This window comes from Blastomyces gilchristii (genome assembly GCF_000003855.2).
Source record: "Blastomyces gilchristii SLH14081 genomic scaffold supercont1.10, whole genome shotgun sequence".
Taxonomy (NCBI): domain Eukaryota; kingdom Fungi; phylum Ascomycota; class Eurotiomycetes; order Onygenales; family Ajellomycetaceae; genus Blastomyces; species Blastomyces gilchristii.
The window spans coordinates 1211825-1233206 of NW_003101673.1; the positions used below are offsets into that span (position 1 = coordinate 1211825).

Genomic DNA, 21382 nt, shown 5'->3' on the forward strand with positions numbered 1-21382 from the left:
CCCTTCAGTGGAATGCTGCAACTCTCAAAAGCATTAGCTTACTTGGAGTCTTAGGTTATGCACATGGAGATCAACCCCCGAAACATCCTCCTTGATAACCAAGATCAGCCCAAACGGATTGACCTCGATCATGCACTCAAAATCGGAGACGACCTACATGTTGGGTACGAGCCACACGTAACGCTTCTAAAGCTGGGCGGCGAACCAGGGGTGCGGAGGAGCTTTACGCAGAACTAGATGGGCCCGACCAAGTTAATAGGCTTATTGAAGGCGAATTACCGGTTGTGAATCGTGATAGTCCTATCGACGGCATTATTTTTCACTGCTGGCACGGTAAATTTGAGTCCACTGCTCAGCTTTAGCACGCGTTCGTCAACTTTTTGTTTTTGACAAGAAATTTGAGGAGAGTAAAGTGGCATGCTGCTTTATTTGGTCGATCGCGGTTAACCAGTCAAATCCAGCTCGAATGGACCGGCGAAAGATACATTTGGTCCGGTTGAAGCTATGCCAAACTACTACATTGTGGGTGTCACTAGCCTCATTGGTGGTGCTGTGTCCGGACGTTAGAGATGGAGTTATTGGAATTGTAGGTAATGCATTTAACGGGGAGAATATGGATTGAATACGTGGTTCAACATATTGAGCAGGAATCAATATTCACTGTTCCGCTACAGAGCAGTTGAATAGGTGCTAATCCAGGAACTCACACTTTTATAGGTGTCCTGAAATATTATTGATATATCTGAGCTTCTTCGGAATCTTTCGTTAATGCCCATAATAAGTCATCTCCCCGATTGTGTGGAAATATGGAAGGCACTGATGAATAGAAAGCGTACGTTGCCGGTATATGGCGGACCAATCAAGTCTGTTAAGACATTTAGATGCGCAGCGACAAGACAAGCAACAAAAAAGTAACTAGTTATCAAAACGACGCTGATAATTTGCGTTATTCCCAATGTAGACGCCCAAGAATGATAGAAACAAAGGAGAGAAAATATCTTAAGAATCTAGAGTATATCACAGAAGCATGAAAATGTGGTGAAAGAAACAGAGGCTAGAAAAGGGAAGGAGAAAAAAATATATATACATCCATAAAATTTGCTCATCAAACTTGATCCATTGCTGCTATTCTCGCTGTCTAGAATCGATGCGCTATCTCAAATTTGTAGAAACGACAAGTAGCCGAAACGATCTTTCGTCCTGTGCTAATACATGCTGTCTGGTTTGGAATATTCTTTTTGTTTGCTCTCCGTGCAGTGGCGGTATTCCAATTTGATGATTGTCGGGTACTGGACTCATCGAATGTTGTTGTACACCGAAGAGGATAATAAATCTTAAAGGCTTCACCAGGCGCATGGACGCGAGGTAGGCTATTTGAATTCATATAACCTTTGTCGGGGCAGGCTATGTCGTTTGTCATTATCGGCATTATGCGAAACTGGTGGGTTCTATTCATGGTCATCTTCCTTCGAACATTCGTCTCCACCAGGCAGGCGGGTCAAGCGGCCTGTGTCCACCATGAAGGGAAGGATAGACATCTGAAAAGAAATACCAGATGTGACCCACGACGACGCCGCAGATTTCGTCTTTCGGAATGACCCCATGCACGACAAGGCTAAATGCGATTAGGACCCATGGAAGGTATGGCGCGGAAATAGCTAGCAGGCCTAGCAAATGCAGTCTTGTTTCTGGATTCCGTCGGCTCCATATGTAGACTAGGCTTGAGGAGAGAGCTGAGCCTAGGAAGGGGAGCGAGAGTAATGGGGATAGTAGGAGGAGGAAAGAAGTGGCGTATAGGAGCAGCCACGCAAAATCGGCTGAGGTATGGCCGGCCGCCTCTTCTATGAGGCGCGAGTACCTTTGGAGGAAAAAGACGCGGAACAGAAGATCTAGGTTAAGGGGTCCGAAGTAGATGAATGTTGTAATGACTCGCCAGTACTATTAAATGACAATCAAAGGTATTAGAACTGTATATATGGAAGATAGAACGAGCGCGGAGAGGGGTGGCTTTGCTTACCTGGGACTTGGCATATACGGCGCGGAAGCTATAGAAGAGCTGAAACGGAGTGACAACGCCGCACTGAACCAAGACAGACGTGGCTAGAGTGGCAGCTGTCCACCATCGCGTGCAGACCGGCATCTCAAAGAACCATTGCTCTAGGGGGAATTGGGCCCCTCCTGGGCGCCCGTTACCCCAGATCGCGGCCATTGGGTGACCGGAATTCGGAGGTTGGAGATGTCGTCTATCTTGTCCCGTGTACCTTTCTGCTATAGGAAAAAAATAATGGACAAGTACATGGGAGATTTACGTCGCATGTGGAAAGTAGTTACCTTCTCCAAATAACAATTGTGATGGGAATATCAATTCATTGTCAAGCTGTCCTTTCGGCTTTCGAACACAGCTATGTTGCGATCTATCGTAATTGACGGCTGACATAATCATCTACTCGGGAACAACAGATACTCCATGTCCGTGTGCTTGGCATACCACGCCCCTTTTAAGACTAGCGCACCTTCCCGCGTTTGTTCTCACGCGTAAAGTGCCAGCCGCTAGCCAATCAGAGCGCGTCATTCGCCGCTCCCAACCTCCCCATATATTTTTATTCTCTCTCAAGCCACACGGGTTTTCTCTTCTCTTTGCCCCTTGATGGTAGTTTGCGTCTACGACAATTCTATATACGGAGTACATTATCGCCTCTCCTTTAATTCCTAGAATGAGCAATTTCCAACTGTGAAACAATCCCCAATCTCGCAAAAACGGAAAATCATTACCACGGACTGGAACTATACCATCTACGATAGCTCCGAATTGACAAGCATTGAATAGTCACCCGTTACCGACAGATCAAACAGGCGGTTAGAGGTCCATTACAGTTTGCCCAATTGCCCGTACTTTAATCCGCTACAAATAAATCCGGCATTGCGCGCGCGGAAGGCCTCCTTTCAATACCCGGCGCATTTCGCTCAGGACTGGCTAGGATTCCCAGGATTACTTCGGGAAAGCCATGGCTCCAAGGGGGCGCGGTGGGAAAATAGTACTAGCAGGCAGCCCACAAACGCGAAGGACAATTGGTGAAGGAGTTGGCTCAAGGTCAGTTGCAGCTGTCGCGGGCCCGTCGTCGAGGGGGGGAAGTACACGAGGGAAAGGCCGGGGACGCGGGGGTGGAAGAGGCGGTGCACGAGCGCGGAATACTGATATACAACGTGTGTTTTACTCTATCTCCTCTTTTATATTTTGTAAACGTATAACTAAACATTATCTGTTCCCGATGTAGCTGGCGACCCTCTCCCTCTCCCGCGACGCCATCGGTACAAACCCGGCACGCTTGCCCTCAAAGAAATCCGCCGCTACCAAAAGTCCTGGGACCTCCTCCTCCTCAAGCTCCCATTTGCGCGCCTCGTTCGTGAAGTAGCTGTCGACCTCCTGCCAGCCGGCGTCGGTGAGGAATTACGATGGCAGTCCCAGGCCATCCAGGCTTTACAGGAAGCCGCAGAAGCGTTTCTCGTCCACCTATTTGAGGACACGAATCTGTGCGCTATACATGCCAAACGGGTCACCATTATGCAAAAAGACATACAACTGGCCCGCCGGATTCGGGGGGCATGGGCAGGGTTAGGATAAATCTGGCCTTACCGATATGCCAGGACAAGTTTTTTTTTTTTTTTTTTTGGGTGGGAATGGAGTGGAGTGGGGAAGTTTGTATATAGACTCATTTTTGCTACCCCCTCTGCGATTTTATTTTTTCAACTTTTCACCTTTGTTCATCCTTCAGTTGGGCATGCATTGGGTCGGTCGTCTCGGTCGGGTATAGCACTTGTATTTCCCCCTCCTCATTCTGGGCGTTATTGGGAGAGGGCTGGAGGCACTGGTAAACTATTGTTCTGCCAGGAATTTTGTCGGGCGTGTTGGAGTTTTCCTTTTTGCCTTTTACTTTTTCTCATCTTCCATTCTCATCTTGAAATCACGAGAAATTAATACCGAGTGGAAATAAACAGAAAGAGGGCGGCGCAGAGTTATAAAACAATGTTCGATTGATTGATTGAATTGTCTTTGCTAGGTATCTTTAGATGCTTGCTTTCATTTCCTCCGTTTGAGCAATTACACAGACCACATCTTCATTTTCTGTTTTCACTTGTGGTCATTCCCTTCTTGAGCGTTTGTCTCCTTCTATCTAATACCTACTTCCGTCTCTCTGCTATGCCGGCCATCAGGGTCTAATCAGATAATGTGCGTCACGGGGTTGGCCACGATCACCTCTCCCTACGGAAGAAATACTTTATGTTTAATCCACGGGATTGCTATGGATGTGTAGCCCGTCCTGCTAACCCTAGTGATATGAACCAAGTATAAAAACATGACACGCTTACAACCGGAGCTATTCATCCAACTTGATATGCGTCTTTGAGCACAGGAGGAAGATAGGGTGACAGGAAAAAAATCCGTAAAATAGCATTGTATTTCTCACGGATTCAAGCACAGAAAACCATTCCCAAAATTTTAGAAACCCCACCGAGAAGATAACGAGACGAGGGCCAAACGCCGGGCGGGATCATCATCTCGCACCCCAAACCGGGCTGCTCAGGATAATATCTAATTCCAGTTCCACAAAAACGCCAGTCATGTATGTGAGCCGTGTCGTCAACATGTCATAAAATAGAAAATTAACAACAATCAGAGTATGTCATAATCCGGGGTATCTGGTAGTAATCTCAATCAAATCTCTACTGCCTTCATGGTCATTTCCGACGACGACCGTCCAGCACTACTGCCACCCTGACTATGAGAGTGATTGCTATTACCCGATTTCATCTTCTTCAGCACAGGCGGCAATCCCAGCAGCGCAACATCTGCTTGCTCACGAGTGGCATGAGCCTCTCTCGATTTCCCTTGAGAGTCCAGCGTGGCCGCCAATAGATCCCCCGTCACGCTAATCCACAATTTGTCATCTGCCTTTCCCGCCATTGCTCTCGCGGCCCTAGCGCTTTTCTCCGATTGTTCGCCGACGACGCCGCGGAAGTATTTCCAGCTCATGAATGTAAGTGCAATACAGGTTACCTGACTGTTACCGATTGCTATGGCAGCTTGGAGAGAATGATGTAAATCGTGTTTGGTTTGGATTGTGGATTCAGTGTGCGTTGTTGCTGAGATTAGGAAATAGGCAGCTTGGATGTATCTGTTAGGGCTGGTGCGGCAGTATGGTTCGATTGTAGAAAGTACTTTGGAGGCGGCGGAGTGGGAGTGAGAGGGGCGGGATGGATCGCGTAATATAAGTGCAGAATTGAGAGCAGCGAGAATGGCTGTATCCCGGCGAGGGTCGTTGCGGGAAGATTTACTGATAGAGTGGTTAAGGGCAAAGATAGGTAGTTGGAATGTTGCGAGTGCCGTCTTCAGATCGCCTGTTCCCTGGGATATGATGCCGCTTGCATACTCCATGAGGCACGTGGTTGTTTCATCTATTTTACCTTCTAACTCGGAGACGGTTGACTTTAACTCTTTTAGTGTCCGACGAGCCAGCGCCCAATCTGTTCGGGCGCAAGCAAGGAAGATTAATTGCAAGAGCATATTGCAATATAAAGACCGTCGCCATGCAATCCTTGTAGTAGCGTATGCTAAGGATTCGGGAATTTCCTGTGGGCTTTTAAAGTTACCTATAATCGAGTCAGTGTAAAGCTCATGGAAACGCTAAGGAGACTTATAACTCACCCCGTATCATATTTAAGCCCTCGCTAAGATACTTCTCAGCCTTATGCCCGTCATGCGAATTCTTCGCAGTCAGAGTAACTGAGCTCAAGAAATAGCAAAGAGCGTAAAGATCATGCTCAGGAAGCCAGCGCAGGGTCAATAATACATTTCCATTCTCGACTCGTAGTATATCTGTTGGCTCCACGGCTGAGGGTGATATAGTTTTATGACTGAGGGGTACTGAAAAGCTCCCATCATTTTGCCAGTGAGGATCATCAATCTTCTGATCCATTACTTTCTGCATTATCTGAAGCTTTTCTGATGATTGCTTCACGTCATACTCGAGCAGGCTACAGCAGATATCCATCATCTGAATCATTGTGCTTATTTGTGGGATGTCGAGCACCTTGTTGTCGAGCTGGTAGCTCCTAGCAGTAGCTAAGGCACGCTGTGCCTGCTCAATCGAATCATGGCCTGACGAATGCTGCAGGCGTACCAAAGCTTCGATTACTGCCGAAACAACAAAAATAGCCTTGTCACCGTTGCGACTAGCGAGAGAGGATACTTTCTGTAGGTTTTGTAACGCCGCTGCAGTATCTTGCTGTGCTGGGGATGAAAGTGAGAGGGTCACTCGAAGTAAGCGGAATGCATACTCCCAAGCAGTATGACGATAGCTGCCCAGGTGGTGCGGTCAGTACGCAGTTTTAGGGATAGCGGCTGTGCAGACTCACCCCTCAACGTCACGGATGACTCCATCCACGTGTTTCATTGCCGCCCTTGGATTGGATTTATACAATATGCGGGCTAGGAGTTGCTGCATACAATATTTCAAATCGTACATTCGGTTCTGATTCACAAAATTAGTACAGGAGCAAAATGCCTTTTCAGCGGAGGCCTAGCTGACCCTTTCACATAAATCAACCTAAAATAACTAAGTTAGTCCTGGATAGTTCAGGGAAACAACATTTCTGGTGGCATACCCCTTTACTAAGTGCAGTCTCCGCTTCGGAGTCATTCTCTGTTTCTTCGTACAGTATTCGGGCATACCGTAGTCGCACCAGGGCTTCCGTTCGCGGTGGTAATTTCGAGTTCTTGAGAGAGACAAAGTCAGTTATGCTCCATATTATGCTATACGCACTGCATCACGCGTGTACGAGTAAAGTGAAGGGAGCCCAACCTTCAGCACCGCTTCCAGACATGCCAATCCCGTCGCGATCAGCTTATAATATTCATCTGTCTCAGCCTCTTCCCGCGCAACTGCCAGTGCCGTTCCCTGACTGTGCGCTGCATCAATATACTCATCTGCTAGTGACAAGAGTAGCACATGAGAATCAATTGCCGGCTTCCCAGGGGCCGCGGGGAGCAGTTGAGGCTGTGTCATCTTAACCGGGGATTTAGAACGCATGTGTTTTAGGGATTGTGATTTTTTGGGTTGAGATTTCGGTACTGACGTGCTGCGTTGTTGGGCAGCGCTAACTGCCCTATGTTGATGTAAAACGGGCTGATGAGGTATAACCACCTGAGGATACGTATGGGGAGGTGGAGAATAGGACGGGGGTTGAGGTTGTAGTTGTGACTGTGATAGTGGAGGTTGTTGAGCGGAAAATGGCTGCGGTGACGGATATGTTTCGGGCAGATTTTGGGCGGGATAGTATTGCGGGGGTGGAGCTCCGCCATAGTGAAGAGGCGCATTGTTGGCGGAGGGTGGAGGGCGAGCTTGGATAGGTCGAGGTGCATAATTTGGAGGTTGGTTCAGTGGTTGCTGTTGCGGATGGGGTGAATATTGCTGTGGTATGTAGGTAGACGTGGGTAAGATGACCTGGGGGTGGACGGGAGGCTTGTGATACGCTGGATAGGCAGTATTTGGGCCAAAATCATGTTGATGCTGTGGAGGTATTCGGGGTTCCTGTTTCGCTTGGAACGGTGGTGAATGGTGAGGGTAGAGGGGGTTTTGACCACCATGCGGAGGTTGGTAGGGCATGATCGCGGAGCCGGGAGAAGAGGCCTTTGATGTAAACAAGTGGCCCAGGCTTTTTCTATATAGCGATAATCCAGATACTTCTACGTCGTCGTCCTCTCGCCTGCGTTCCGCGCTCCAAATTTCCTGTTTGGGACAGATAGACGCCTGAGCGCTAGATTTCGCGTCTCGGGTCAGGTGACCTGATACAAGTGATGTCATAGCTCCAATCCAAGTTGGGACATCTCCCTTGAAATTCATTCTGATATAATTGGTGACATCTAGGGAATAAAAGACTTTGCAGGAGCATCGGCCTACTTTATGAGAAGATTAATAGCATATTACAATGAATACATGTATAGCTGAATATGTCTGATGTGTTCATTTACTTATTGGAAATAGCCCCGCAGGAACTATATATAGTGTCCTGGGTCCAAAAAGGTAAATTTCATTACAAAAATGTTTGTTGAAAAAAGAAAACAACCTGGGTATATATGAATTCAAATGAAAATCACACGAACCGATTCAGGCTGGAGAGGGCCGAGGAATAAATATGGTCTCGTCACTGAGTGAGTGAATACGGGATCTCCGGGGAACTGCTAGCTCTGGAAATTTGTGAACCAGTGTACATGCGACCAAGTATGGAGCCCGCCATTAAATAGATGGCTGTAAATCGGGGAGAAACACACGCGCGCAAGCGCCTAGCAATGGTACTCTCGAGGAGGGAATGATAACGGCATCGATAAATCTCCCGTTAACGCCCCTATGATGAGGATTACAGAGTACACTTAGGCCGCCGAGGTAGAGAAGCTAAGAAGCCTCTCAGTGGTGGGCAATATACGTGCGGAAATACGGAAAGCTGTCGTCAAATGGAACGTCTCTGACCCAATATGCTGCTGTGAAACGCTCAGAATTCTGCCGGCCGCGCTTACTCCCTGCCTCTTGAAGTCTGCCTAGTGCAGTGGCTGGACAGCCAAGCGAAAGGCGACTGCGCATCATGTCCATCTGGTGGGATAACATATTTCCTCATACTCATATGCAATTTAATACAAGATCTATGACACCAAAGAAGATATCACGATCAAGATCAGGCTGTTCAAGACCCAAGCCCACAACAAGAAGCCTTTTTTCATTTGGATTTTTAGTCACGATCGCAGTCGCAATCTGGCATGCGTAGAGCTGGCCAACAGTTTCTCGTTGAGTTCCGCGAGCACCAAGGACGGATGTGGCAGTAAAATTCGGTAGCGGAAGGAGTCCGTCTTCGCTTGGATTTGGAAGAGTATGATAACCGTCAGTCCCAGGATTCGAATTTTCTAAGGGGACGTGGAGCTGGGACGATCAGTATTGATATATCAATGGCTGGTTTTAGATTGGTTCATACCCATTGTCCCAGTTTGCCATTTTGAGATATAGTCACAAAAATTTTGTCAGAAAATGACACTGACATCACTTCTGTTGACACTCCGCCCAACACCCCGGCAGCCTGTCTTGTGGAAGCTGGAAATGGTAGATTGGTTTGGTCTGGCACCGGGCCGGCACCCCGCATCATCTCCTCAAGATGGACATTGGGAGGGATTGAAAGAGAGGACATAGCAATGAAATGAGTGAGAAGAATCTAAAGGGATAGAGTACAGACCCAATAAAAAATATGCACTTATTTCCTTCTGAATCGGTGCTCGAGACGTTAAGCTAGTCTGTTTGCGGTGGTCTGTCTGTGGTTTGGAACAATAAAAGGAAATGGAGCTGTGTCCTCACCGCCTTCTGCGGCAGAATTGCTGCTAAATAAATTTCTCTGCGGCATCAAACTGGAGAATCAGAAAGCGCTCAGTCGCCGGAAGCTCATATTGCTAGCTTTCCCGCTGCCGATAAAATGCCAAAATTCGTCCCTAGACAGCGGAAACATAAAAATAAACTAAAGGAAACCAATCCCCCTCCCCAGCAAGATACCAATGTCATCGAACTTGCGCCGGTCCCCAAGTCGGAGAAGGAAGAGAAGCGGCGGAAGTTGAGAGAAGAGTTGCGAGCACAGCAACCGAAGATTTCTGGCAAGAAGCAAAAGAGACTTGATAAATATATTGTATGTATAATTAATCCTCTTCCTTGTTTATTTTCATTCCGTAAAATACTAACTTCTCGCCACAGGAAACTAAATTAAAGAAGGATGAAAATCTTATACTTCTCAAAAAGCTTGCGGACGCAAAAATAGATACTAGTCAATTACAAAGCTCAAGAAATCTAGGGAAACAGAAAGGAAAAAAGGCTCGATTCTCAGTGACGAAAAGCGAATATGGTAACACCTCTGTCCAACAAGCGCACGCCTCAGACAATGAACCAAACGAGACCCAGCCGATCAAGTCGGCATTGTTCACCTCTGCCATTGCGACTACTAGTACCACCAGTAATACAGCTGGGCCTGGGAAGCTTGCTATTGGAAGTGGCTTAAAGCGACCTCTGGAACTTGGAGAAGACGGGTTTCCTGTCATGAAGAAGCGGAAACGTGCCCCAAAACCAAAGCCTATTACAGAGGAGCCTGTCTGGGATGGATTCGAAAGCGATAGAACCAATGATGCAACAGAAGACTCAGAACATTCCGGTAGTGATGCGAGTGATGATGAAGATAGTTGCCCTGGAAGCGATATAGGATCAGGACAAAGCGATAGCGAGAATGACGAAGATGACGAACAGAACGACCAGTCTTCAAGTTCCGATGACGACCCCGGCGAGCACACAATAATTCGACCACGAAGTTCAGCATTTAAAGCATGGGCGGTACAGCAAATAAACGAAGCGGTTGGCTTTAAACCCACAGAACATGCTTCTCCTCCAATTTCTGTTTCCCAGCCAGAAAAGCCAGCGACGTCGCGCCCGGCCGAGGACGAACCTTTGCCTGCTGAATTGCAAATCCCAAAAGGAGATCCGAATAGAAAGGCCTTCGCCGTCCAAGTAAATCGGCCTGAGGACGTACAGGCATCGCGCCTCGGCCTACCCGTTGTTGGGGAGGAACAAAAAATTATGGAAGCTATCCATAATAATCCTTCGGTTGTCATCTGGGGCGCTACAGGAAGTGGTAAAACTACACAGTTACCGCAGTTCCTCTTCGAAGCAGGATACGGAAACCCTGAAAGCCCCAATCCGGGGATGATCGGAATAACTCAACCGAGACGAGTCGCAGCGGTCAGCATGGCGAAGCGAGTTGCCGATGAGCTAGGTCAATTTTCAGACCAGGTTTCATACCAGATCCGATTCGATAGCACAGTGTCAAGCAAAACAGCAATAAAATTCATGACAGATGGTGTTTTGATAAGAGAAATCGCCCAAGATTTCTCGCTTTCGAAGTATTCGATAATTATTATTGACGAAGCCCACGAAAGGAGTGTTAACACAGACATTCTCATTGGTATGGTGAGCAGAATAGTGGATCTGAGGAAAGCCATGCACGCGGAAAACCCATCTGTAAAGCCACTCAAGCTAGTTATTATGTCTGCTACTTTACGTATATCGGATTTCCTCCAAAATGAAAATCTCTTCCGGCAAGGGCGGCCTCCATTAGTCCAAGCTGAAGGACGTCAATACCCTGTCACTATCCATTTTTCACGCCGCACGCATAGCGATTATGTCGAAGAGGCTTTCCGAAAAGTCTCCAAGGGACATAGGAAGCTGCCGCCGGGAGCATTCCTTGTTTTTTTGACGGGGCAAGCAGAGATTAAAGACCTAGCCAAGCGTCTTAAACAGACCTTCAGGTCTACGCATGACACTGATCCTTTCCGGGGTAAGGTTAAACTTTCAGCAGTGGAAGCCCCCTTAGAAACTGAGGATATTGAACTTGGAACAACATCAGCGACCATGTATGATGGTTACGACAGCGATATCGAGATTATAGGATTAGACGATGATGAAAATGACGATGACGACTTTGACCATGAAGAAGGCGCTGTTGATTCAGGAACAAAAGTCCACGTCTTGCCTCTTTACTCCCAGCTCCCTACGAAGGAACAGATGAAAGTGTTTGAGCCCGTGCCGGAGGGTTCCCGTCTCATTGTCTTGGCCACCAATGTGGCAGAGACAAGTTTGACGATCCCCGGCATTAGATATGTATTTGACTGCGGCCGTTCCAAGGAAAAGCAATACGACGTTGCGACTGGAGTTCAGAGTTTCCGGATCGGATGGATAAGCAAAGCCAGTGCTAGCCAACGGGCTGGTCGAGCTGGAAGAACAGGCCCTGGGCATTGCTACCGACTTTACTCTTCCGCTGTTTTTGAAGGTGAATTCGAAGAGTATACACAGCCGGAAATCCTGCGGACACCAATTGAAGGAGTTGTCTTGCAGATGAAGAGCATGGGGCTTCACCACGTTATCAACTTTCCCTTTCCAACTCCACCGAATCGAACGAGCCTTGCGAAAGCGGAAAAATTACTGCGGAACCTTGGAGCCCTTACCTTGGATGGCCAGGTCACTGACACGGGCCGCCATCTTAGTCTTTACCCACTTTCCCCAAGGTTTGGCAAGATGCTTCAAATCGGCCATCAGCACGGTTGTATGCCCTACGCCGTGGCTTTGGTTTCTGCGCTCGCGGTATCGGACCTCTTTGTCCAGGAAAACCAACTCGATCTTAACCCCACGCGGAAGGGAGATGACGAGGAGAATAAAATTTACACAAACGCGGATAGGCTCGAGGATACTGCGAGGGAAATGCGACGCAAAGATTATAACCGCGCCCGCCGTATCTTCAGCAAATACGACGATAAATCTGACGCCCTGAAGTCCCTCGCAGCCGTATGTGCGTACGCATACGCAACAGATGGCGACTCCTTCTGTTCCCAAATGTTCCTCCGTCCCAACGCAATGAAAGAAGCCTCGCAGCTTCGCCGCCAGCTTTATGAGATCGTCCGCAGCAATAACCCGAGTATCACGAACCCATTCGAATCACGCCTCCCTGAACCCACCGATAAGCAACTCCGCGCTTTGAAGCAAATCACCGCCGCAGGTTTCATCGACCATGTCGCAATCCGCGCAGACATGGCTCCCGTCCCGCCTGAAATGCCCCGCAAGCCCCGTAGAGCCATAGATGTCCCCTACTTAACCCTCTTCTCATCCCGCGACGGATATGCCAGAGAACTCGATGAGAAAGCCGTATATATCCATCCCACTTCTGTCCTCTCGCAACTTTCAACCACAGAACTTCCACAATACCTTATCTACTCTCATCTCCAACAATCCGCCCCAAGTGCTATCTCTGATACCCCCACCAAGGTCCGAATGTTCCCCCTGACGGCTGTGAGCGGGCTACAACTCTCTGCTCTGGGGCATGGGACACCTTTGATCGAATACGGGAAACCGATTGGGAAAATTGAACCTGTTGCTGGCGCATCGGATAAGCGCGAGTGTTGGGTTATTCCGTCGCTGAAAGGGGATCCTGGAAGCACGGGGTGGCCGTTACCAGCAAAGAAGGTGGTGCAGAGGAAGGATAGGAAGCATGGGTGGGTAATTGAGAAGTTTATTAAGTAGCATTATTTTATCTATCGCTGTATATATATTCATGAGTTGGGCTTCGGCTATATAATTGGCGTTTCTGAGGGTACATTTAGAGAGATTATCTCGGATGATTGAGAGGACCGTTGCACATTTCATAGTACAGAGCTATATTCATGAAATAAAAATGAATCCACATAATTTGAAGCCAGTCGTTGATGCATAGCTTAATTTTCAAACGCTCTTATCGGCTTCAACAAACCATTGACGCTTCAAAACAAGCAGAGCAGACCTTCCCGCAAGAACGCCTTAATGCGCCAAATAATCCACAACAGTTCATATCCAGATAACATATAAAGTACACGGCCTTTCCTCTCACCGGTCTCGCCGAGATCTACTCTGATACCCATCCCGATCTCGATCCCGGTCCCGGCTCCGCTCCCGGTCTCGATGCCCATCTCTATGCCCAGCTCTATCACTTTCTCCTTCCCTTTCCCTCTCCCTCCCCACCTCCCTCCCCACCTCCTTCTTCTCCCGCCACCTCCCACCATTGCCACCCCACCTCCACTCATCCCCCTGCTTCCCATCCCCTCTAATCCCCAAAGCCCTCCTCAACCTCTCGCTCTCCTCAATCTTCGCCTCCGCCAGCTCATGCACCTGGTATGTCTTAAACTGTTTCCTTCCCCCCTTAACCCTCTCACCATCCCTTGCACCAAGCTGTCCACGCCTGCTATCACCACCACCAAGACCACCCCCCTTCAACTCCTCCTCCAACTCCCCCACCAGCCTCTTCCGTATCCCATCCAACCTCTCCTCAATCTCCTCTTCCGACAACTTATCCCCCCCCCCCACCCCCTCATTCGCCTCCTCCAACCGATCCCGCTCCTCCAAAATCTTCACCTCGATCGCCCGCCGCCGATCATGCTCTAGGATCTGCTGGTCCGGCTTGCGCTGCTTGAAGGAGCCGTTGGATTGGCGGTCTGTGTTGGCACCGGTGGCTGAGGGGGGCGGGTAAGGGGCGCCGCCGTAGCCGGCATCGCGCGGCTTGAGGAAGGAGAGGTTGCGCTGGACGTAACCGGATGTACCGCTGCCGCGCGGGGTGGAGAGGCCGACGTTTGAGGACATTTGTGGATCGTTGTGGGCGGGGTTTTAGTCGCTTGGGATGGTTTGGAGGTGATGGATGGTGAATTGGTGAGTGGATGCGTGTATATCCTTTATCCGCTGGTTGGCTGACTGGCCTTGTAAGGGGCGAAGGTTTGTAGATAGACGTACGTGCGTAAGCCGGTGGATGAATATGTGATGACTTATTACAGAGGTCGTTGGGCTTGCTGATATTTTCTCCTTCTCTCTCTCTTATCCTGCCTGGTAGCTTGAAATTAGTCCCCGAAGCCAGTCGGAAATTTCCTTCTATCCCCAAGTGTGCACTGCGGAGACAGTTGCGGCGGTAGCACGGAGCAGTAGAATTTGCCGCTCCTGCTCAGCAAAAAGGTCTAGATAGCCTAGGAAAACTTGACAAAGAAAGTGTTTTTCGTCTTGGAATTATTCCGCCATATGGTTCGATAAGACGAATCAGTATTCCTCCTCTTCGTCGCGGGAAGAAGGGATGAGGTCCACATATTGTGATCGCCACGTGACCGCGGTGCCCAGAACAGCGCTTGCTGCCAAAAAGGAGTTACGCACAGCTGTGAAAATAATGGTCTAGTATGTCGTGATTGATTCCTATTTATTAAATGATATATGCAAAGGAGTAAAATAGGTAGGATAATAACTATATACATGTTAAGACAATGAAGTAGAAAAAAAAGGTTCCCAAAAGATCGCCAAAAAGGAATCAAAACATATTAAACAAGTCTCTCCAAGACCTAGTTAAATTACCTGCATAGTCAGATAGATATTCTAGGAAGGTATATGGGGTGCCTAGGCCACCCAATTTCCCCAAGATTCTTCTTCCTCTCCTCATCTTCTTCTCGTGAACCCACTTCTCACTCCGCCCGCTCAGCTCCACCCAAATACCTCCCCAACACTAAGCGTACTCCACCTTACCCCAGCCACCGAAACAAACAGCACAACCACATCCACAACCGCCAACACCACCGCCCCCATCATGAACCGCGGACAGAAAATCCGATAGAGCATCAGGTGTCTGCGCAACCAGCCCGCCCACATTGTCGTCGCCAGGTTGATCGTGGCATAGTATAGGATATGCGTCGCCGCCGCCTGCGCGACGTCAGAGAGGAGCCGGCTCGCGCCGTTCTTGGATGGCGATTTAGTAGGAGCTGCTGGCGTCTGCGTCTGCGAATGCGCCTGCGCCTGAGTCGATGAGGAGGACGGTGTCAGCGGGCCGCCACGGGCATCAATAGGACGCTTCCACAACACGGTCAGCGGCACGGCGACGGCGGAGAGTATCTGTGCACCAAAGGTATTCAATACAACAACGAGAGGAGACCAGGGATACTTGACCGTGGTGAGAGGCACGAAGGCGATTTTCCACTGTATGCTGCTCAGCGTAGCCTGGTGGCCCGTGGTGAAGAAGTGGAAGGAGCCCAGGAGACCCAGCACGACGGGGCCGATTGCCGAGTTGCTCGTCGTCAGCCCATTTGTATCGAGGATTTCGAGCAGGGAGAGGATTTGCCAGGTTTGCAGGCCGATGGTGCCGCCGCCCATGGGCTTTTGGAGGAGGATTATGGCTAGGGCGAAGTTTATGAGGAGGATGGCGTAGCGCGTGCCATGGACGTTGGCGTAGCCGAGGATTGTTACTACGGTTTTTGGCTGAGGTTGTGGTGAGGTGGTAGGCGTTGCTGGGTTTTTGGGGTTGGGGGTCATGGCGACGCTGATGCAAGGTTTGGCCCACCCGAAGGTTGTGGTGCCAGCGGCGAAGGCGATGGCTAGGACGACCTGAGCGAGGACCACGCGGGTATTTTTAACCATGGATTTGGAGAGGGAGGGGAACCAATCGCCATCTTCAGCAGCGTCGATAGTCCAGAAAACGGCTACGATGAAGAGGCCAGTGCGGAAGGCGATGCCGATCCAGAATATAGCAGAGCCCTCGTATGACTTGGTGCCCCGGTAGTAGGAGCGGATGACGGAGGGTAGGATTATTGCTACCAGGAGAGGGATAAATAGATGCCACCATGCAGAAGTAGATGACGTTGAGGAGGCGTAGTATGTAGATATGCAGTAGGGCATCTGTTCTTCGCGACAGACGCGGGAGAGAGATGCTATTCTCCCGAGGACCACGAAGACGATGGAATGGTAAAATCCAAGCACCCTATCTTCCGTACGCTTCTGACGCAGTGAAGATAGAGCGGCCACAACGCCAAAGGTCGTTAGGAAGAAAAATAGTATCTGATCTTCCCAGATGGTGTATGAGTTGGACGCGAACCCTACAGACTGTGACACCGTAAATATAACCGCGAGCCATGCCCAGAGCGAGTTTGGCAGGGGTGAAAATATCCGTTTCGGCACCCACAAGACCGTCGACGATACTGCCAAAATTCCGCCAACGGCTATGCCAAGCACGAGTCCCTGTATACGGGATAATTGGACGATCCGCGTTCCAGTTAGTATCATCCCGCCCATTACACCAATTCCGGAACCAGCTCCTATCCGCCGGAGCGTGGGGTATGAAAGATCAGTGCGGTCGCCCCGAATCCCTCGAGCATAGAATACCAACAGGACAACGCCAGCGAAGAGAATCAATATCCCCTGAACCATGCTGGGGACATCAAATCTAGCCCACAGACCCTTACAGACATGCAGCGTATCTCGCTGATACTCGCGGTACGACTCGTATACCTTTTGAAGGACCGGTCGATGTCGATCTGACCCACCCTGCTGATGCTGATGCTGAGACATGGAATTCCAGTCCTCTTCCGCACGAGCCCAGATCCCTAATGGTCCAGAGGTATGACTCTCATCAACGCCCCTCGCAAGTGCATACTCATGCTGATAACGTTTAATCTGCGCAGACGCAAGCCTATTGACACGGACCAAGTTGCCCAAGTCGCGCCCGCCCGTGCCAGAGAAGGCCTCCTCAATTGGCGATCCGAGGCTGTTGAACGGAATGGGGATTCCCAGTAGCAGCGCCAGCGTCGGAACAAAGTCGATCTGCGGGACGGGCCGTTCCTTCGCCGTCGGCGGCGGTGCTAGGACCATATCATTCGTCCGCCCAAAGACCCCCGCCCGCTTCGAATACATCCACAACGCAGCTTCAACCTCATCGTCCGACTCGCCCCCATGATCACCCTTGCCATCCATTCCATGATCCCCCATAACAACAAGCAGAGTCGACTCATCAATAGATCTTATGACATCGCGTACGACTTGATCCATCTGGTTCAACTTCGCCGCCATGGCTGCATGATTCGGCCCGTATCGATGGCCCGCATGGTCAACTCCGAGAAAGTGGCCAACGACCACATCCCACTTCGTCGCATTGTTCGCATGCAGGAGCGGGAATAGATGCTCTATAACCCCATTGTCGACCGTGTGCAGGTCACGGACATTAAACGAATCGTACGGGTGTGATAGGTCTGCGTCGAAAAGGCCAGGGAACAGCGACTGCCACGTATCATCCCCCAAATGCACGATTCGCTTTCCCGCGCCGTGTAGCTGCGCGATGAGGTTATCCTCGTCGATAGCCGTGCCGGCAAAATTCGAGCCAGCGTCTATGAACGTGGGTAATGTGCCTGTTGTCAAGCCCTTGAGTCGCTGTAGTGTGGTTGTGGGTGCATCGGCGATGAAGGGAAGCAGAAAGGCCTTGTCGGGTGACTCTACGGCAGTTTCGTATAGGATGGGGAAATGGTTGTGGAAGTGTTGAGGCTGTTCTCCTTCTACGATTGGCCGGAAGGGGACGGTAAAATCATATCGGAGAGCGTCTATTACTAAGACAATAGCTTTATCAAATGTTTTTGGATGCCAGCATCCTCGATCTGTCGCAACCTGTGACGAATCTGCACCCACCGCCGCTGCTGCTGTTCCTTCAAATGGCAGCACAGTACACTCCGATTTATTCTCCAACACCAACCGCGCTAATAGGAATCCCTTGGTAAAGAAGAATATACCAACGAGATGAACGAACCTGCGTTAAAAAGAAAATAGAAACAGGAACAGAAATTAGTCCCGTCGAAGAATACAAGAAGACACAAGAAAACAACACGACGGCAGCAACTCACAAAAACCACCCTAAAACCCCCAACACCCCCGCATGTTCAATCGTAAACAACCTCTCCTTCAATTTATTCCTCTGCACATCTCTTTCCTTCGCAGCTTTTACTAGCGCTTCCTCGCCCGCCGTACCTCGGCCTGCACCTGCACCCGCACCCACACCCTCACCCTCACCCAATGTAGCACGCTGCCTTATTTTCTGCGCAGCAGCAACCTTCTGCGCCTCCTCCTCCTCTGCCAAAGCCTTCGCGCTCGCCCATTGCGCTTTTATTTTGCGGAATTCATTTGTGGAAGATTGCGGTTGTGGGGACGTTTTCCTGTGAGCCGCGCTTTTCGTAGGAGATGAGGCGGCGGGCTTCATTTTTTTTTTTTTTTTTTTTTTTTTTTTGAGGATCGTAAAGGATAGCTAAGGGGGTTAAGGTAGGGATTGGTATTATATCGATATTATATCGACCGCGTCCTTCTCAATTTCTTCTCAATTTATTTCGAAAGAGGCGCATAAATTTCATCCCCCTATAGCGGCTAGGTTATGCGCTGTATGTGTGTATGCCTATGGAAAACCTTTACGCTTCTCCTGGAGATCATGCGTCTAGCTTCCCTCACGGATGAGAAGATACATCTGGCGCCAGACGGGTGTAATTGTGGACCATAGCAGTTGTAGTCGGCGTCGTAGTAGTAGTAGCAGTAGCAGCGATATTATTAACCATACTCGTACCCATCATACCCATGCTCACAGTTTGCCGCGGAAGAAAGAGGTAGTCGTATCTCACGCAGTGGGATAGTTAGGGACGGGTCGCACTATGGTTAAGTTGTTCGCCCGCGGGCTGATCTGTAGAGATATTTAGTTGCGGAGGAAAGGGGAAAAAGGGGAAGGTGAAACAGTGCAAGCTGAAGGAAAGATCTGAAGGGCCCCCAGTGAGGGGGGGAGAGAAGACCGATTAAAAATACTAACGTGTTCTTCAAAAACCCCTTCTCCAAATACGAGCCATTGGCCCCGTTTTCTTGGTCCGGTGTAAAGTTGCAAGGTGCGATATTGCAAGCCAAAAAACCCGGATCGAGCAGGTTGGAGTTTCGGAGCGAGCCGCTGGACCTCGCGGCTACATCATGTGATGCATGTAACTATCAAGCGCCGAAGTTGATCGTTGAAAGTTAATGTTGACAACAACAACAACAACCTCCTCAGATATTTCTAGTTACTACGCATAGTAGGCGAGCTTGCATGAATAAGGCAATTTTTAGTTTTTCTGTCAAATTGTCAATTGGTTAACTTCCACCTTCAGTCAACCAATCAGTCAAATCCGCGGAGTAAAACAGGGCGCCTAAAATTGCCTGGTTGACGGCTAAAACGGCTTGGCAGAAGTAGTTTAACTATTTCTAGCTTCATCTTGTCACTTGTCATCAGAATCCACTAACAGAAAAGAAGCACAACAAAACTATCATCTTCAAAGACACAACTGATCCTGTCAACACAAACAAGATTTTAAATCACCTGCTCTGCTAAATTGTCTCTTGCTTATTCTTATGTATGATCTGCATTCTTCAGTCAGTTTCATGTTCTGCTGTACTGCACTATTCTCAATTATTATTATTATTATTCTTCAATTGTAGATATATGCAGTCAGAGACTATGATATCTACCTGAAAACTTTTAGTTCTTAGAGTTTTTCTAATATCTATAAAGTTAACTATTATACATTTATCAATTTCAGATATACAAATTAGAAAATTTCAGCTCAGAATATAAATGTAAGAAGTCTACACTGAATAGATCAGTATAATATCAATAGATCTTATATAATAAAGAGAAAAACATTAGAGAAGAAAAGAAAGAGAAAGTGTAGAAATCAGCAATCAGAATAAATATTTATACATATATATAATAATATACATAGTGAAGCTTCAGAGTGAAAGAATCTATACATATTTATAATAGCTAAGAATCAGTGATCAAGAATGACTGAGAATCAGAGTATATATATTCAAGAGTGAAGTGAAAGAATCTATGAAGTGAAGTAGAAGAATCTATGAAGTATAATAGAATAGTCTATATAATTGATCAGACACAGTCTGTTATATTAACTCTCTTCTTTCAAAAGTAGTTCTCATCAGTCAAGAGCTACTATTTCAGATAATACAGAACTCAGAGTTTAGATCAGTTAATTATAGCTGACTTATTTCATAAGATATTATTAACTACAGCTATGAGATCTCTCATTGAGAATATTCTCAATCTCTCACTTAAGCTTATTATCTTCTTCTATAATGTCTGATGATTGTCAGTCAAAAGTCAGTTGAGAAGAAAAGAAATCAGTGATAATACAGTAAAACAAGCTTATATAAAATATATTATAAATCTCTGATAATATGTTAAAACAGTAGTTATAGCTATCTAGAACTTCTATCACTTTATACTTAATATAGTGATAATCTAGCATATGAGATGAACATGTAATTTATATATTCTTAAGATTCAATTATATCAGATCTTCTATCTTATATTATTCAGTAGAGTCTCAGTGAACATTGATTTAATTCTTTTAATCTTATTTCATAGTTATCATAGAGATCTCTGCTTAATCATAGATATCTCAGAGCTTTATTACTATATTATCAGTGATCTGAATCAGACTGTGAGAATTCAGTATAAACTATGTAATCTTTAGAAGATCTAACATCTTTATATAATAACTATATATAAGAAAGAACAGACTTATATCTATTGAAACAGTATCTTGATTATTAATAGTAATCTCTGTATATAGAAGAAGATTATATCAATTATCTTATAAGTAATTATAGAACTTATAAAGATAATTCTTTATAATCTAAATTATCTATTCTGATACATTATCAGTCTCAGAGTGATAGACAGTTAATAGATAGTATATAATCTTAAGAACTTAACAGATTCTTATTTAGAGAGTGCTTATAAATTGACAGCTCTGATCTGATACTATAGATCTCAGTAATTTATATATCTGATAGAATAAGCTCTGTAGAAAAGCTTCAGTGACTTATTTAATATTCATCTTATTATAAGATTTTAATATTATATCTTTGCTCAATTAATTCATAATGATTGGAATATTTCTATAATTCTTACTCTC

At 47.5% G+C, this 21382-nt stretch overlaps 7 protein-coding genes across 7 annotated transcripts; 2 read left to right on the forward strand and 5 right to left on the reverse strand.

Annotated features, from left to right (window-relative positions):
- Positions 1 to 369: 369 nt before the first annotated feature.
- BDBG_05242 (ER-associated proteolytic system protein Der1) lies at positions 370 to 2551 on the reverse strand. Its single transcript, XM_002624427.2, has 2 exons — positions 2018 to 2551; positions 370 to 1938 (listed from the first exon to the last, which is right to left on the reverse strand). Exons 1-2 carry the CDS (start codon positions 2207 to 2209, stop codon positions 1459 to 1461), a joined length of 672 nt encoding a protein of 223 aa, XP_002624473.1. The 5' UTR covers positions 2210 to 2551; the 3' UTR covers positions 370 to 1458.
- Positions 2552 to 2566: 15 nt separating this feature from the next.
- BDBG_05243 (histone H3-like centromeric protein A) lies at positions 2567 to 4712 on the forward strand. The gene is made up of 3 exons (XM_002624428.2): positions 2567 to 3204; positions 3276 to 4622; positions 4677 to 4712. The coding sequence occupies exons 1-2, from the start codon at positions 3006 to 3008 to the stop codon at positions 3620 to 3622; spliced, it is 546 nt and encodes a 181-aa protein (XP_002624474.1). The 5' UTR covers positions 2567 to 3005; the 3' UTR covers positions 3623 to 4622; positions 4677 to 4712.
- Positions 4713 to 4714: 2 nt separating this feature from the next.
- BDBG_05244 (uncharacterized protein) lies at positions 4715 to 7901 on the reverse strand (the record flags this gene model as incomplete). The annotated part of the gene is made up of 6 exons (XM_031722053.1): positions 4715 to 5649; positions 5705 to 6357; positions 6415 to 6530; positions 6588 to 6605; positions 6664 to 6774; positions 6861 to 7901. The coding sequence occupies 6 exons, from the start codon at positions 7899 to 7901 to the stop codon at positions 4715 to 4717; spliced, it is 2874 nt and encodes a 957-aa protein (XP_031578842.1).
- Positions 7902 to 8672: 771 nt separating this feature from the next.
- On the reverse strand, positions 8673 to 9231 carry BDBG_05245 (uncharacterized protein; the record flags this gene model as incomplete). The annotated part of the gene is made up of 2 exons (XM_002624430.2): positions 8673 to 8969; positions 9022 to 9231. The coding sequence occupies 2 exons, from the start codon at positions 9229 to 9231 to the stop codon at positions 8673 to 8675; spliced, it is 507 nt and encodes a 168-aa protein (XP_002624476.1).
- A 115-nt stretch (positions 9232 to 9346) lies between these two features.
- On the forward strand, positions 9347 to 14485 carry BDBG_05246 (adenosinetriphosphatase). The gene is made up of 3 exons (XM_002624431.2): positions 9347 to 9717; positions 9783 to 13769; positions 14356 to 14485. The coding sequence occupies exons 1-2, from the start codon at positions 9511 to 9513 to the stop codon at positions 13143 to 13145; spliced, it is 3570 nt and encodes a 1189-aa protein (XP_002624477.1). The 5' UTR covers positions 9347 to 9510; the 3' UTR covers positions 13146 to 13769; positions 14356 to 14485.
- On the reverse strand, positions 13079 to 14701 carry BDBG_05247 (pre-mRNA-splicing factor CWC21). Its single transcript, XM_002624432.2, has one exon. The coding sequence runs from the start codon at positions 14232 to 14234 to the stop codon at positions 13485 to 13487; it is 750 nt and encodes a 249-aa protein (XP_002624478.1). The 5' UTR covers positions 14235 to 14701; the 3' UTR covers positions 13079 to 13484.
- Positions 14702 to 14803: 102 nt separating this feature from the next.
- On the reverse strand, positions 14804 to 19609 carry BDBG_05248 (phosphatidylinositol glycan, class O). The gene is made up of 3 exons (XM_031722054.1): positions 19228 to 19609; positions 18284 to 19104; positions 14804 to 18189 (listed from the first exon to the last, which is right to left on the reverse strand). Exons 2-3 carry the CDS (start codon positions 18634 to 18636, stop codon positions 15105 to 15107), a joined length of 3438 nt encoding a protein of 1145 aa, XP_031578843.1. The 5' UTR covers positions 18637 to 19104; positions 19228 to 19609; the 3' UTR covers positions 14804 to 15104.
- Positions 19610 to 21382: the final 1773 nt, after the last annotated feature.

Coding starts and splice junctions, on each gene's coding strand:
- BDBG_05242 (XM_002624427.2), bottom strand. CDS start 2,209: ATGGCCGCGATCTGGGGTAACGGGCGCCCAGGAGGGGCCCAATTCCCC. Junction 1,939..2,017: donor CCGTATATGCCAAGTCCCAG/GTAAGCAAAGCC, acceptor GTCATTTAATAG/TACTGGCGAGTCATTACAAC.
- BDBG_05243 (XM_002624428.2), top strand. CDS start 3,006: ATGGCTCCAAGGGGGCGCGGTGGGAAAATAGTACTAGCAGGCAGCCCA. Junction 3,205..3,275: donor GCGGAATACTGATATACAAC/GTGTGTTTTACT, acceptor TTCCCGATGTAG/CTGGCGACCCTCTCCCTCTC.
- BDBG_05246 (XM_002624431.2), top strand. CDS start 9,511: ATGCCAAAATTCGTCCCTAGACAGCGGAAACATAAAAATAAACTAAAG. Junction 9,718..9,782: donor AGAGACTTGATAAATATATT/GTATGTATAATT, acceptor TTCTCGCCACAG/GAAACTAAATTAAAGAAGGA.
- BDBG_05247 (XM_002624432.2), bottom strand. CDS start 14,234: ATGTCCTCAAACGTCGGCCTCTCCACCCCGCGCGGCAGCGGTACATCC.
- BDBG_05248 (XM_031722054.1), bottom strand. CDS start 18,636: ATGAAGCCCGCCGCCTCATCTCCTACGAAAAGCGCGGCTCACAGGAAA. Junction 18,190..18,283: donor GGGGTTTTAGGGTGGTTTTT/GTGAGTTGCTGC, acceptor TTTTTAACGCAG/GTTCGTTCATCTCGTTGGTA.